Raw genomic sequence first — 16,021 nt, 5'->3', positions numbered from 1 at the left:
ATGCATTTACATTGCTTTTTGCTATTTTATTAATTGCATTTCTGAGCCGACATACAAGCATACTTTAAATTCGATGAAATCAAAACCACCATTCACGAGTAGTATTCCAGTGCAGGAACGCAAGTTGCATTGAACTCAACCAGGTACCATTGTTCATACACATTGTGCACATAACAAGGTTAATCTGGCCATGCAGGGCACAGTTTTAAATGTCAAACATCCTACGATTTGATACATCAAAATAAACTAGTCTCGAAACATTAGAGCTTTTAAAAACTTGCATTTTCATTGTAAAAGTTAGACTTTAACTTAGCTTTATTTGCTTTTGTTATCCAGCTGGCTCATACCTGTAGATGTCATGATCCTATTCCTTTTTATCGCCTATGATATAGTTATATTCAAGGGTTGGATGAGGATGAATTGTTCTGTCAAGACGTGTTCCTACATGACCAGTAGATGGAGCAAATTTTCTCTTTTATATATATATAGTATGTTCAGTATATCTCAAAGCCAAGCAGCAATAATGTTTAAGTGTACGATCCTAACGTAACATTTTCAAGACACAATATTGTTGGTATTATTATATGTACACTTAAAGCACAAATGTGCTCATTTAAGACAGTTTTATGTTTATAATCCTTAATGGACTGACCTGCAGCACAGGGACACGACCAGACCCCCCCCCTTAGTGTCCGCGTCACATGATCCACTCAGTTCTGTGCCCGTGGACATCTGCAAAATGGAGGTGAGGTGCTCTCAAATGTTGCAAATTTAATACGGTGTTTTTTTTACAATGCACCATGGCAGTGGTTGCTCTTTAACGCATATGTTAAATTGGCGAGACCATGCACGTTGTTGCATTGTTATTTGTGGCTTCTCTGTAGCTCAATATTCAGCGCTGTTTGCAGAAGCTTATGCAGCAGCTGTGCTAACGGTGGTCAACACTACGAGAAGGTAACTGTGGTGTTACCACCGGAGAGCTCGGTGAAGGGTTACTGTTTTTACTATTGAGTAGTAAACTTTAACAATACTCGTTAAAGCAAATACAATATAGTGGCCTCAATATGGTTATGTTGATAAAGCAGGTATTTAGCCTGCGGCCTTCCTGAGTGAAGCTAATGCTAGCTGTCAAAGCTAATGCTAGCTGTCAAAACTCGCGTTAGGCCGCTCAGGCCTGTTCTCACCTCTGTTATGGATTGCAGGCCTCAGCCCGGCAGATTCCTTCTATGTGGTATAAAGCATATTTGACCCATATGTGTTTTTTGTGCATGTGATATGTATTTGTTTGCCAAGTTATTCACGACCATGCAGTTGACTTTTACCTTTATATCGTTTTATGGACACATCATGGCCCCGTCCTGTTACAAGGATCAATACGGTTTATTTCAAGGATTCAAGGAGGTTTATTGTCATTCCTGAGCATGTTAGTACATGGAAAGGAGCGGAAGTAGGTACTCAGGTCCCGGTTTAAATGAAAATAATAAAAATAGACTACAATAACACTATAATGGAACAAACAAACTATATACTCTGTGTTAACAAAAAAATGACTGTACAATAAATAAAAACTTAACATTAAATATGGATAAATATGGAGTAAAGATATGAGTGAGGGGAGAACACTTAGCCAAGTGACCTCAATTGCACATTCTGGATTTAACATTAGCAGCATAAGAGTAGCTGCAGATGCTAGTGTCTGAACTCACATTTTTTCTACTGCAGGAACAGAGCAACGTTATGTAACCTTGCGCTATGTTTCAACAAATAACTTACCTGTATTATTATTTACAGCTGTAATGGTATTTATTTTTTTGCATGCTTTTTACAGGACCATGACGCTAAAGAGCCCGAGCAGCTCAGAAAGCTGTTTATTGGAGGTCTGAGCTTTGAAACCACGGAGGAGAGTTTACGGGCCCATTTTGAACAGTGGGGCTCACTCACAGATTGTGTGGTACGTACGTTTTCTCGTAACCCCTGGCAACATGGCCTTTGATAATAATAATAACCATTATAATTTTGTTGTTTCTAGGTGATGAGGGACCCCAACAACAAGCGATCAAGAGGGTTTGGCTTTGTAACATACTCCGCTGTGGGGGAAGTCGACGAAGCCATGAAAGCAAGGCCTCATAAAGTAGACGGGCGAGTTGTTGAACCCAAGAGGGCCGTGTCCAGAGAGGTAAACAATTCCCAGACTAGAAGGCGGACTCTACTGCAGTGTTATTGTTCGGTGTGAGCACATTGATATACTCTGTTTCAGGACTCCAATAAACCTGGCGCCCACCTGACGGTGAAGAAGATCTTTGTAGGTGGAATCAAGGAGGACACTGAGGAGTACCACATTCGGGAGCACTTTGAGAAATACGGAAAGATTGAATGCATTGACATCATGGAGGAACGCTCCACCGGAAAGAAAAGAGGATTCTGCTTCGTGTCCTTTGATGACCACGACACTGTAGACAAAATCGTTGGTATGTGAATGTTTACTTAAACGGGCTGTTTGTTAGCATCAAGCACTGGTATGATAAATGATCATGTTGTCCTTACAGCCCAGAAATTCCACACAATCAACTTCCACAACTGCGAGGTCAGGAAAGCGCTCTCAAAACAGGAAATGAGTGCTATGTCCACCAGCAGGGGTAAGCACGCCATCAAACGCAGAGTAAAGTGATACTCACTAACCGTCATTGTATAATGTAGCAACTGCCCGTTTATTATTGTTATAAACATCTCTATAATGGCACCTCTTTCCACATCAGGCAGGAGTGGAGGATCTGGAAACTTCATGGGGAGGGGTAGTAATTTCGGAGGTGGTGGCAACTATGGTCGAGGTGAGTAGCATTTGCATTGCAAAAGAAAGTGCCTCTGGCCGTAACCACACTATCGCAGCTACAGTTGATGGTTATTATTACAGGGTTTATAAAAGGAAGTTTCACATCCACGTGAAATTTCAGAACAAAGTGGTTGTATCTTCTTCCTTGTTTGTTTTAAAAATTGCCAACAATAATATCGTGCATGATTCTAACCTTGTGGTAAAACCGGTTCCTGAGCTTGGCCTAGGCAGACGAATCTCCGGTTTGCTGCCTCCAACTGTCTGTTAGCACTTATAAGGTGTTTCAGGAGTAAAGGAGTATAAAACCATGTAGATTAAAGTTTGTAAAAGTTACATGACTTTCGTTTATAGTTTTATTCTTGTAGGACAAAAGGCGTATTTATATCTCAGTGACTGAACTTTAAAGGGGATCAGCCGTGCTGACAAATAAGTAGCTACAGAAAGTCAGAGTTGACAAAGTCATGTTTGTTAAACACTGCTGCTGTGCAGAAGAGCATTGCCCTTTCCAACCGACTATGCAAGCCTGTCATTTTCAAATGTATCTACTTAAAAGTGTATGTTTAAAGACGTCGCCAACGACGTAGAGAGGGATTGTTTTTCTGACGAGGCGACATTAGTGTGGGCATGATCTCATCTGTGACGAGGCTGCAAGAATAACAAATGTGTCACACTTTGAATGCATTATATATGTCGCCTTTGTTTTCAGGAGGCTACGGTGGAGGACGGGGGGGTTACGGCGATGATTTCGACAATGGTGAGTTGTTGTTAAATGTATCTTTTAAAGCTTCATGAAGTGTTTTTATCAGTTTGCTGCTAGAAGTCACATGAGCCACTCCTCCAGCGCTGTCATGGGTCTACTTTCCCTGCTCACTTACACAATAACTGTTGTGTCTTTAGAAAGTGCTCTACAAGAGTGTGATGTTGTTAGGTATAAGATTATGTAAGTTGAGCTATTTTCCCTTTTACAGGTCCGGGGGGAAATTATGGTGGAGGACCGGGTTATGGAGGGGGCCGAGGGGGCTACGGAGGTGGTGGTCCAGGGTATGGAAACCAGGGTGGTGGATTTGGTGGCAGCTGTGATGGAGGATACGGAGGTAATGATGGAGGTAACAATTTTTTTTGACTGCTGAAATACAACTAAAGTCCTGGATGTCAACCACAGACAAGTAGTAGTAGATACCTGAAGTCAAGCCACGCCTATAAGTTGACACTTGTATCTTTAGGATATGGAGGAGGTGGAAACTACAACGACTTTGGAAACTATGGTGGACAGCAGTCCAACTACGGGCCCATGAAAGGAAACAACTTTGGTGGCAGAAACTCAGGTGGACCCTATGGTGGTGAGACCTGAATCATTCATTTACATAACATCATAATTCCTCCTGAGGAGTATCTAATCTACTTTATGGTTTCCAATCATTAACCGCAGGCGGCTACAGCTCTGGGGGCGGCGGAGGTGGCGGCGGCTACGGCTCCCGGCGATATTAATAATTTCATGTTTTGGTAAGTTGCATTCAGTTTCACACCACCCTCGTAGCACAGTACAGAGTGAGCCCATGAAAGTGCAGAATAACTATTTGTTCTATCCTGTATCCATTCAACAGGCTTCAGTTCTTAGCAGGAGAGGCGAGGAGGTGAGCAAAGGAATTGTCAGGAAAGCTGCAGGTTACTTTGAGGCATTAGAGGAACACACAAGTCAGACTTTACTGCAGCTAAATGGAAGAAGGACTGTATACACAAGACATGAGTGCAGATGATGCCCTTCCCTCATCGTGATAGATGTTTCCCTATTAAGCATTTTCCTTTTGTGCGTCTGAAGTGTGTGTATTGTGCCTATGGTATCAGGGGTAAAGAGTAAATTTTTTTTTTTTATCTGAAGTCAGTTCTTAATATGTTTATTTTTCTTTTTTATATGAGTTAGTTTTCTGCTGGTCAATTAATATTTTGTCTTTTACCTGGTTGTTGTCATATTGCATAGTAATATCAGGCCCACGGATGAGCTAGAGCTACACAATTTTTCTTTCTGACGTTATTTTGATTGCTCAATTTACAAGTGTCAAGTGTACTATTATTTTGTATGTGAAGCACAGTATGTAAATCCTTCGTAGTACCAGTGTGAACAACTTTAAGCAGCCTGGATCAGAATTAAGGGACTCCCTCACTCTTCTTGTTCCCAGAAAACCCAAATTCTAGATTGTTGGAATATTTTGATTAGTAGAAAAAGACCGAATAAAATTGTGTAGTAAAGTAACATGAAGTTCAGTGCATCATTGGTCCAGAAAGAGATTAAACAATTATTTATTTGTTGCCTGCTCATTGTCACTGTGAAGTTTAGAAACTCACCCTGTCCAGAACTTCTTCTTAAAGACTTCTGTGGGTGACATTTGTGCACATACTGTGTTCATTTGTACCAGTGTCAAAAGAAAAGGGAGTTGTGTAGTCCTAGGGCAGGGGCCCATACACCACATATGCCAGTGTTGAGCCAATAGGATTATAACAGCCACAAGCTCCTGCAGTTGGGCCCTCAGCATCGCTAGTGTGGAAGATTGCAGATGACTGTCAGACAGGACGTCTTCAGCCCCAGCACAGTGGACCAGTCAGCATTTTGAGAGAGAAGGGAGAAGGCAGCATCGAGCACAACGGCCATGGAGGAAGCTTGCAGTATCGTTCCTGGTAGTGAGCATCTATCTCTCTTTTCAAGGCTAGCTAAACCCTCCAGCAGCTGGTGCTAGCGAAGAAAGACTAGTTCCTGGACACATTGGATATCCTGTTGAGTCAGAGATACTGCAGTTTTACCCGCAGATGCTAGATTTCAGACATTAACAAGAAAAGGGAGTGAGTATTTCACAAAAGCTGACTTAAGAAGATGGAGCAGGTAAGAGTAACCACTTTGCTTGATTTGCAGATGTGGAAAGAGGAATTCTCTTCTTGCTGAAAATCTGTAAAGACCTGATTACATGGAGGGTTCTGGATGGGTAAGACTTTTTCAAAATATTATCCAAGGCTGCTCATTTTGTAATCTCAAAGTGCACATGGTGATTATACAAGTTGCAAGGGTTCCTTTTAAGGCAAACTCAGCAGGACGTCGTCTAGTAGTGCTCCACTTTGACCAGAATCAGCCCGAGACCTTCAGCACAGTGCTCGGTATATCTTGAGGGCAAAATATGCTGCGATATGTTTTATTACCTCTTTATTACCCTTTATTACCAGTCTGATGAAGACAGTGAAGAAAGACCTTAATAAAACAAGAGGCCACTTCATCAGTTACATCTGGATAAACTATTATAATTCAACAGCTCAATCAAATAAAGTTATAATTACACTGTCAGAAATATTTAGATTTAATTGTGCGTATTATGGAGGTCATAGTTAAAGATGGTGTTGTACTGGACTATCATTTTTGTCCTCGCCTATTACATGATGTGGGAAGGATTATTAGAAACATTTCTGTCCGCTTAAATTAAAACAATTACAAACTACAACCTTAATGCTAAAACAGAATTGAGCTAACCCTTCTATGACACTGACAAAGAACGTTAACGCAACCTAAAAGTAGGCTTTATAGTAGGACAGGGACGCATCATCAGTGTTGTGACCTGGGGCCATCAGGTTTTTCGTGTCTTTGGACATCAGACACCCTCGCCCAAGAGCAGGTGGCCACTGATTATATATGCTAATGCTAAGCTAACGCTTAGATCATGGTCAAACTGTATGGAAATTAGAAGGTCCTTGTCAGACCTCCCTACCAGTCTTTGTAAATAAGTAACTTATACATGCTAGAAAAGGACTTTTAGTAACTTAATCATGACTGTAAAGTTTGATCAAAGTAATGTAATGCATAATAGTATTTAATTTATTTAAAGAACTTGTAATCAGTACTTTGATAGGCCAGTTTCAAAACAACAAAGACCAATGTGCTGCGTTCTTCAGACTCTTCTCTCTTAAATCATTTATCAAACAATGTTAAGACAGGTAGCCAAGGAACAAATGGTAAGATGGGCAAACTGTCACAATAGAGAGAAACTGTGGTCAAAGTTGAAACTAATTGTCAAACAAAACAGTATTTCATACTATTATTACCAAGTATCAGTGCTATAATTAGCCATGCTTTGTAAATAAGGAATTGTAGGCATGGATTACTTTTAATTCAAAGGCCAAAAACTTTATTTAAAAGTTTAAATAAGCAGTCGAGGAAAATTTACTAAGCTTTTTCCAAAAAATGTATTCATACATCGTATGCGACTGAACTTGTGGCTTGTGATTACTGTGCTTGAAGTTGTATAAGTGGAATTACTCAAGGATAAACGAGGCCTGCCCTTAGTCTTTCAGTTGAAGGATAGTGTTTCTACAGATGAATGTAGATTAACCGACTCTAATTCAAAGAACAAACTATTCTTGGTAAAAGCTCTCCTCTGTCACTGAACTATGTTGGCCTCACAGTGAGATGTGTTAATGTAAAGTGTGACTTGTGCTCCTTAATAAAAACATTCTTCCTGACTTGAGTGGTTTATTTCTGAAAGGAACTTTAGGCCGACACGCTGAGTGGAAATGATCTTTAATGTAAACTGTCCTCAATGTCAGAAGGTTTCATTGTTTAATGTACTTCATGCACTGACGTCCTTGAGTGTGTGTCCCCGCTCTGCCGTTCAGTCTGCCATGAGAGCAGAATTCGGGCTTGGTGATCAAAGGTGGTGTTTGTGTGTGAAAGTGCGGCCAGAGCACATACTGATTGCGTAGGGCTTTACCTTTTGTATATGCTTGCTGGGCGGACCATTGTGAAGTTGTCATGCATGGTTTACACTGAGCATACTCCACAATTGTAGTCTTTGTGGTGTAACATAATGAATGCGGTGGGTGGGGCTTCTTTTGCGACAGGAGTTTTGCAGTATTAAAAGATTTAGGTTACTATACAAACAAGCGCGGTCCGATAAAAGACAAGCCGATTACAAAATGGTTTAAGCCAGTAACACTCTTGTTTGGGTACAATATTCCTTTCATTTGCTGCTTTCTACGCCCTTTGCTTGAGCTTTCACGCCATCGACTGACTCGAACACGTGGTAAGTTATGTAACGGTTGCTCCGACTATACATCCATCTGGCATCAATCTGTAGCGGGCCATAGTACACCACACAATGTTCTGTTCTCAGAAAACAGGAGGCCATGTGTCTATACTATGAATACTTTATTTAAAAGCACAGGAGATTTTAAAAAAGAACTTGGGCAGCAAATCATAAAGGAACAGTTATAAAATATGAGTAATAATGATTGAAACAATCATTAGCATACAGAAATATGATATATACAATATATATATTATGTACACACATACAGTAACAGTTTATCAATCTCAAAAGCAAGTGATGTTTATATTTACAAACGATATTGGTTAAAGAATCTGTGACGATATCAGAGTACAAAAGAAGTAAAATATCAAAAATATTACATTCAATAGAAGTGCGCAAAAACTATACAATAGTCCTGCTAAGCTGCTAATGCTTTAAAGCTGAGCGACTACAAAGTTATTGCATAGTATTACTATGATAATGCAGTACCATACAACTAAGGAGATAAATGTTTGTCTTCGCTCTTGATGAAAGTCTTTTTAACGCGAGGAACGAGGAAGATGCTGCCGTTCGTCGACTGCTGGAGGGAGTACTCGGACGGGGAGTAAGAATCCCCCTTCTCGTCTCTCAACAGGCTGAAGACCTCCAGGTACAAGCTGTTCAGTTGCTGCTTCATTTCCTTCAGGTCTGCCGAGTTCTGGCTCTTCTCGCTCAGCAGACGCTCCTTCTCGTCCTTCAGCGAGTCCAAGTCGCCCTCCAGACCCACGATGTTCTCCATCTTGCGTTTTCGGCAGTTCTGGGCAGCCACTTTGTTCTTCCCGCGTCGGCGTATGTCTCGGACCAGGGCCAGCTGAGCCTCGTTCAGTTGGTGCTTTGACATCATCTCGTTGAAATCATCAACAGGCAGATTAATAATCATGGATACAGTGAAGGGGATTTTAAGGGCCTTAGCCCTCTGCTCGTCTCTGGAGAGACGCACGTCGGAGCGTTTCCTCTGCTTGTCTTTGGTGAAGGGGGTGTTGTTATGGCCGCTCTCCTCTGCTAGATCCGTCTTGTGGTGTTTGGGCTTCTTTTCATGCGGCTGCTGTTGTGACTGACCTGTTAGAGCAGATAGATTAATTGCTGAATGAAGATCATCCGGCTGGAAATTTATGGAGAACATCTCTGAGTAGTCGGATTCAGCACTGCCAGGGTTGTGGTCCATCTCCTCCATGTCTGAATCACTGTATAGAAAGGACCCGTCTCCGTACACAGACTTCCCAGGAGAACTCGCATTCGGACTTGTGTTTGAAGAGATCCCCGAATCTGAGTCAGGCATCTCAGCCGTCAGATTCTGTTTGTCTCTTTCAAATGCATCGCCAGGCGAGAGGCTATAAAGGTCCAGTGGTGTGAATGGAGGCTTGCTTTGGATATCAGACATGGCGGTAATTTCATTTCCTTCAAGGCCATGCTGAGCACCGCTCTCCTCCAGAACTGGGCTGGGGTAAAACATGTCGCAGAAACTTTCTGCATTAAAGTTAGTGTTTATCTCAGGAGCTTCTGCTTTCATTTGGCTGAGAGTGTCTGGTGGGGCCATGCTGGGAACAGAGCCATCAAATGTATTCATATACTCTGCCGGACAAACATTCACATTGTTTGTTTCCCCCTCTGTGAGATTGGTCATAGGGTAAAAAGTGTAGTTTGGATTCGGTACGTCCGGGCTGTTTGGAAGAGGATAAGTTGTGGTCTCCAGTGTGTCCTCCATTTGCATGTTAAGGCATTGCTAAAAGAAAAAGAAAAACACGTTAAAATTAATACAACTAACAGATATGTGATCAAACATCAACCTACAGTAGCCTCCAAAACCTGATCCGTGGCACAGTGTGGTGACAAATGCACGTGAAAAAGCTTTCAAACTAAGGAATAATCCACTTTCAAAGAGAAATTATCCCGATTACAAAACCAAAGCATTAAAATCTGGGAAAGATCGGATGAAATTAGTTTCCCTTGTGCCATTTAAACGTGAAAAGATATGTGCGTAATCTGCAAAAAAAACTGTTGGCGAGGCCTGTGACATTTAGCCATCCCGTCGTTCCAACTGACTGGCATTTCACTGAAAAAAAGCTGGTATACGGGAAGTATAGGCACACGGTAGCCTCCTGTTACTTTAAAGACAACATATCCATATGTTGAAATATCTCACAAATCACCAATGCCGATCTCCCAGCTTGCTAATGCTCTAGCACGTTATCTTCCCAAAGCAGCTTACAAGAACTCAAACAAAATTCTAAACTAGCAGCGTTTCTGCGAGTCTTTCTTATCAGCTGCTTGCTAGAGCGGCTAATGCAATGCTGCTTGATGGTTAGGATTATAGTCCAGTCTGCTCTGAGACAAAGTGAAAGTTCAAGGCAACAAATGCCACACGGCTCCACCCGTCAGAGAATGCAAATATAACCTGATAAGGCAGCTCCTGAAAGCTAGCATGCACAAATGTACATTGCTGCAATAAGGCAAAGGTTTAAGATAGCCACACCCTGTCTACACAAGATTTCTGTCTAATCTGCTGGATTAAGCTGGTGGCTATTAATCATAAAAAGCTGCATCACATCGTGAATAACAAGCTCCATAATCCTCAAAAAAAAAGTCTCAACAGTGAAACATAATCGCTGGAATGAGACCGGCGCATCCGTCTCACATACAGGAGACCCCATTCACGTACAGCAAACAAAAAGGTGTTTGTCCTCTAATGCCCGGCTCCTGACGTTGATGCATTCTTTGGGTATTTGTTCCAACAAATACTACACTGAAGCAGTAGAATCCATGTATTATATACCTGAAGCTCAGGGAGGGACAAAAGCTCCATCCAGGCCTGCTCCAGATCTGGGGACAGTCTCTGTTGGGGTTGATGTGGTGGGGAGAGGGTGGCCGATGGCAGGGCTGTCTGCTCGGGGGACATCATGGGCGCTGAAACAGCAGCTGTGTCCAGGCACACTGAGGTGTTCTGTAGGGAAAATACAAGAATATGACAGTTGTTGTACGGCTAAGTGTCACATCAAACTGTAATCTGTGTTGTCACATGTGTGGTAATGATTTAATGTTCTTACCTCAGCTTCCTCTACAGGAAATGTCTCCGCCAGCAGCTGCAAGCATTCATCAAAAGACATGGCATCGCCGTTCTCCTCTGTGAAGCCGACATTCTGCAAGACAGGTGCAAATACTTCTGTTAAACTGACCACCTAGAATCCGTTTTGGCATCTTTCGAATAGAATAGCTTTATTATTTATCAAGCTCAGGTCTCTGAAGAGCAGCTTCAGAGGCACAATACACCAATGCAAAACTACAGACCCACCTGTGTGTCTGTAATTACACAGAACGAGGCGGTTACCTAGCTACGACAAAGCCGCAGCCTATCGAATAAGGTGGGAGTGATCCGCCTCTGACATGAGTAATGACAGTCCACGTGCACGTACCTGTGTAACCTCGAGAGGCGTGACAGACGTCTGCAGCGGGGCGCTGGTCGGTGGACATGGTATGTACTCTCCCGTCTCCTCGTCGAGCTGTAGCTGTGCCAGCAGGGCCTTCTCCTGCTCCCGCAGCAGATCCAGCCTCTTCTCTTCCTCCAGCTCCCTCTGCCGCTGCAGCTCATGTTCCTTCTGACGGTGATTGTAGTCAAACACCTCGCGCCTGGCACCCAGATCGATGTCCTGCTTCCACAGTATGTCAATCAGGTTCATGTCCTGGAAAGAGAAAAGCAGATCTGTTCAGAGAGATGCGAGCCGTGCACATGCTTGCCCTGCAGTGAGATTGTGAGAGCAGTGTTAAAGCAAAGGAGGAGCCTCCCTGCTGTGAAGCGTGGCCGCTGCACCCGCCACACCCTGCCCCTCTGTATCTGTTCACTGACAACAACGCTGGCACTAATGTCAAGGGGGAGAAGCCACATGAATAATACATGTACGTCTCTCTTTTCCCTGTTGGCACCACGCACCAGCACGCATCATCACTTGATACTTGACTTCGAAGGTATGTTATCACTACCCATATAATTAAATGGAGGTGTGAATTCATTAGTCACATTCAAGCTCACAAACAGGACGTATTTAAAGATTTAAAGTTAAAAAAAAATCATATTCGCTGCAGTGATTAAATCAGAGTTAGATGTGTCTTCAGTTCTTGAAAGACAGACAATAGGATATTTCTATTTTCAATTAAATTACATATCACAGACCAAACCAAATACAATAGTAAGGCTATAGACCGGTTCCTGGGTGTAATTAAACACCTAGTTTTGTCCAACATTCAATATTTACACCTGAAAGTGTTGCTGACAACACAGACGACACAGCGCGCTAACAACCGAAAGCATTTTAATACACTTTCCTGTTGATTTCCTCCCACAGACTGAATGTTTTTCCCCTTTCTAAACAAGAACGTCTGAAGATAAACTGAGCTGCTCTCTTCCTCGACTCTTCTACCCGAACTTATTTACAGAAGGAAACCGTTTCACAAGGCCCAGGGATGTTGCATCAACCAAAGACACTGGCTCACAGGAACATGTCTGAGCATGTGACTGGCTTGTTCCCCAGATTTGGGTACAAACATGACTTATGGTCTTTGCAGTCCATCATATGGCCAGAGCAGACATAGCCAGGGGGAAGCTGAGGACACAATAAAAGGGATGTAAAACGAAGAGAACTTCTCCTTTGTTTGTTTTTTTGTTGAATTAAAATGATTGGTCAGGAAAACCTTCATAATATGATATTGATGCTATTGATTGATGATTATGACATCGAGGACGTAGTTTATGCTGACTAGGATTTTCACGATGATGATAATGATGACGTTAATGATCTTGTTGGTGTTGCTGATGTTTATTTTTAACTAAAAAAATAAACGCCCTATACACTGCCTGTTGGCACCAGTGTCGCACTTGAAGCTGTGTTTTGGCCCTTACTAACTTCCTTCCCTCCTGTCGTTGCTTGTGTTGTATTAACTCTCAGATGTACGTTGCTGTGGACAAAAGCGTCTGCTAAATAAAATTGTAACATGACAAAAAACGCCAAAAAACACCTATACGTATTTTAAGACATTGTTGACAGTTTCTCTGACTCCAGCGGTGGCCCAGCAAAATAAGAACCCACTAACCCTCTTTGCCTATGTGTTGCATCAGAGGCATGACCGCCGAAGGATTACGCATTACCAAGGCTGCCTACTATAACTCACACTCACAGACTGAGATGTGTGCGCACTGCCAGGCATTATGGCTCCTGTAGGAACGAGGAAGTGCCCGAAAATATCTAAGTGGGACGTCTCTACACACTTCTTGAGGTCATCTGTGTTTTCCAAACAAAAAAACCCACACTCTTTCCAGTTGGTCACACCTTTTAAGCTCATCAGACAAGTCATACAAGTCCCTTAAAAAACAAACCCATGTCTAAATAAGGACTGTCTGCCTATGAAGGGAAAGTTCAATCTGCCCTTTTACTGCCACAGAGTGTTATATAACTTCACAGCTTCAAAGTAACGTATCAAACGATAACTAACGTTCTTTATTAGAGACAAATAGGTTGTGTAAATGTAAGTGTGTAAGAGATCAGGTTATCAGAGTGGTATCAGAAACAAGGCTGTCACCTGACCTGGACTGGCACCAGAACAAGGAACTAGCTCATAAAAAGTCTTACATTTCCCACACCTTGCTGCCACACAATACACAGCTATACTAGCTGAACAACATGCCTACGATAAGGATAGAAAAACATGCTGATTAGACATGTGACTCCATATTTCAATAAATAAAAAAACATCCAACAAACCAAGCTAATAGCTAAAGCTTCATATGACTATCAAACTAGGTGATAAAGGTGATACTTGTATTGGCTTTTAGTATTGGTTGTACATTTACCTGCCCTCAGCTAAACACAAGGGCCTCAAAGGGGAGGCCCTTGTGACTCCTGTGGTATATTGTAGCTTCTTTGAGTGGACATCCACCCTTGACCATGGATGATGAAACACAGCCACACAAGCTGCAAAACAGCCCTGTTTTTTAGGCCCTCACCATCACTCAACTGTGTACTTCCACTGACCCTGGCTTATGGCAGCTTTAACCAAACACTGAAGATGTAAAGCCTGGTCACATGATGAAACATAAGCAACATGTCAATGAATATGAGTCTATATTGAGTTAACAGCAAAGACAGGAGCAAAAAGTATAGCCTGTGAATAATAATTCCCAATAGCTAACGTTACAGGCTTGTCTACATCAGATATGGTATCACATGCTTTGAGAAAGCAGGGGGGCGGGGAGGAAGACAGTTACGGGAAAAAAGCTCGAGAACCTTCTCTTTCTGTTTCCCAAACTTGTCAGTACGATAGAAATCTTGTAATTTTACAGTGAAACAGCTCAAACAGTGAGAAATTGGCTCGTTTCTTATATAAAAAATAATTTTAGTTTCTGTCGAGGAAAACGTCACATGTCAATGACTTGCAGAACTGAAAGCGGTTCAGAGGGCAGCCTAAATATCTAACGAAAGCTAGGTTCACTGTGTATTTTGTATGGACTCTTTCACGTTGGAGCTGCTATTTCTTCATTATAACCTCTTAACTACGCCATAACCAAGCTGTCACGTCGTATTTACTATTTAATTTGCTACAGCTAATGTTAAAAAAAAGTTCACTCAAACTATATCAGGACGTCTGTCTCGTCTAAAAGGAAGTTAACAGTCAATGTCAGCCGGTGTGCGGTCACTTTGAAGAAATAAATGGTATTTACCTGTTGACTGGAATGCATCACCTCCATGTCCATCATCGTGGAGATCTGTGTCACCGTAAAGAAACGCCGTATGACTGATAAATGAGCGTGTTATTCCTCAAATGACAGATTAAAATGGCGAGCGGTCCGTCCGGAGCCGATAAGGTCCGTCACAGCAGCTGAACTGAAGCAACATTGCTTCCCTAACATGTACTGAACATTACGGAAATGGCCCTGCCTACCGGGATCGTCCCCCTCTCACCGGCCTATGAGGCAGTGAGCTGCTCTGTGTTCATGCGTATAGAGTTTGCAGAGAAATATCGACATGATAAATACTGTTTAGCAAATTAAAAGAAAAAATAAACATGACATGCTTTATTTCTTAGCGTTTTAAAGTTGTAATAATCCGTAAATATGGCCGCACGTCATAAGAAATAAAATTAAAATTGATTTAAAAAAACAAAAAACATAAACAACTAAAATATTCAGGTGACAGTTTATCTGAGCATCAAATATACATTTCTAACTTATTTTAATTCAGCTTATGTGTTATTATATCTATTTCATAACTTTACCGTTTTGGGTTTTTTTTTTTTAACTACGTCACTAGAAGAGTTTTGATTGGTGGATAGTGCCCCCTGCTGGTTACCGAGCTCGATGTGGAGCTGGAGGCCCTGGGGCCCTAATGTCCCCTGGAAACACTCAAGTCACCCACTTACTACTGAGACAAATCAGTAAGGACAAGCTCTGGGCTTTGGTGTGTAGTGGACAAAAAAATTTGATTTAATAATTAAGAAAAGTAGCATTGATCACTTACAAGTTATGGTCCTGCATTTAATATGCAACTTTTTTTAAAGGTACAAACGTGCCAGCAACTAAATGTAGCATAGCATACATAAAGTGTATATATAGCCTAAGTAAAGCTGTGTTACTGTGAATAACTTATTATGATATGTTTTATGATATTTTTGGATCAGTGTTATTGATGCTTGACTACCAGTGCTTTAATTTTCTTTAGTTTGTTGAGTTTGAGCTTGCTTGAGTTTTTTGCAGTAGTTTAATCTGCAACAATGCATGATCTTTCAAGATTATCAATCGTGTGTTTTAGACATAAAGTTTTAATTTGAAAAAGTAACCACAGCTGTTTCAGAAATATGATGAAGTTAAAGTACAATGTTCATTTAGTAAATGTGTAGTGGAAGTATGAGCTAGCACTTAAGCACTAAAGTAAAGCAATCCAGAGGAAGTACTTTGCAACTGCACTGAGGTACAGTATGTAGCTTGACCTTTTAGCACTGCCATTGATGCAGGTTTATTGATATTGTTTTATATTTATATACTGACTAATGAAATGTTATAAAGCTCATTATTAAAAAACAGCCTATAAGACATGACCAAATAACC

General features: G+C 41.6%; 2 protein-coding genes across 4 annotated transcripts; one reads left to right on the top strand and one right to left on the bottom strand.

Moving 5' to 3' along the window:
- The first annotated feature begins 693 nt into the window (after positions 1 to 693).
- On the top strand, positions 694 to 7,327 carry hnrnpa3 (heterogeneous nuclear ribonucleoprotein A3). 3 transcript variants are annotated; one of them, XM_069663693.1, is made up of 11 exons: positions 694 to 745; positions 1,829 to 1,951; positions 2,030 to 2,176; positions 2,258 to 2,468; positions 2,547 to 2,636; positions 2,757 to 2,828; positions 3,537 to 3,584; positions 3,799 to 3,936; positions 4,054 to 4,170; positions 4,260 to 4,333; positions 5,736 to 7,327. In XM_069663693.1, exons 1-10 carry the CDS (start codon positions 740 to 742, stop codon positions 4,316 to 4,318), a joined length of 1,011 nt encoding a protein of 336 aa, XP_069519794.1. In that variant the 5' UTR covers positions 694 to 739; the 3' UTR covers positions 4,319 to 4,333; positions 5,736 to 7,327. The 3 variants fall into 3 exon arrangements, with proteins under 3 accessions (XP_069519794.1, XP_069519795.1, XP_069519793.1); XM_069663694.1 differs by lacking the exon at positions 5,736 to 7,327 and adding an exon at positions 4,435 to 5,727 and having other exon boundaries at positions 3,799 to 3,924; positions 4,063 to 4,170; XM_069663692.1 differs by lacking the exon at positions 5,736 to 7,327 and adding an exon at positions 4,435 to 5,726.
- Positions 7,328 to 8,001: 674 nt separating this feature from the next.
- On the bottom strand, positions 8,002 to 14,786 carry nfe2l2a (nfe2 like bZIP transcription factor 2a). Its single transcript, XM_069663691.1, has 5 exons — positions 14,639 to 14,786; positions 11,343 to 11,609; positions 10,977 to 11,069; positions 10,706 to 10,873; positions 8,002 to 9,655 (listed from the first exon to the last, which is right to left on the bottom strand). The coding sequence occupies exons 1-5, from the start codon at positions 14,672 to 14,674 to the stop codon at positions 8,390 to 8,392; spliced, it is 1,830 nt and encodes a 609-aa protein (XP_069519792.1). The 5' UTR covers positions 14,675 to 14,786; the 3' UTR covers positions 8,002 to 8,389.
- Between the last annotated feature and the right edge of the window lie 1,235 nt (positions 14,787 to 16,021).

The sequence above is a fragment of the Semicossyphus pulcher genome, unplaced genomic scaffold (assembly GCF_022749685.1).
Source record: "Semicossyphus pulcher isolate SPU_LCO1_2020_fin unplaced genomic scaffold, fSemPul1.0.p SCAF_15, whole genome shotgun sequence".
NCBI classification, from domain to species: Eukaryota; Metazoa; Chordata; class Actinopteri; order Labriformes; family Labridae; genus Semicossyphus; species Semicossyphus pulcher.
Note: the sequence above shows the minus strand (reverse complement) of the source record. Positions and strands in the feature narration are given on the sequence as shown.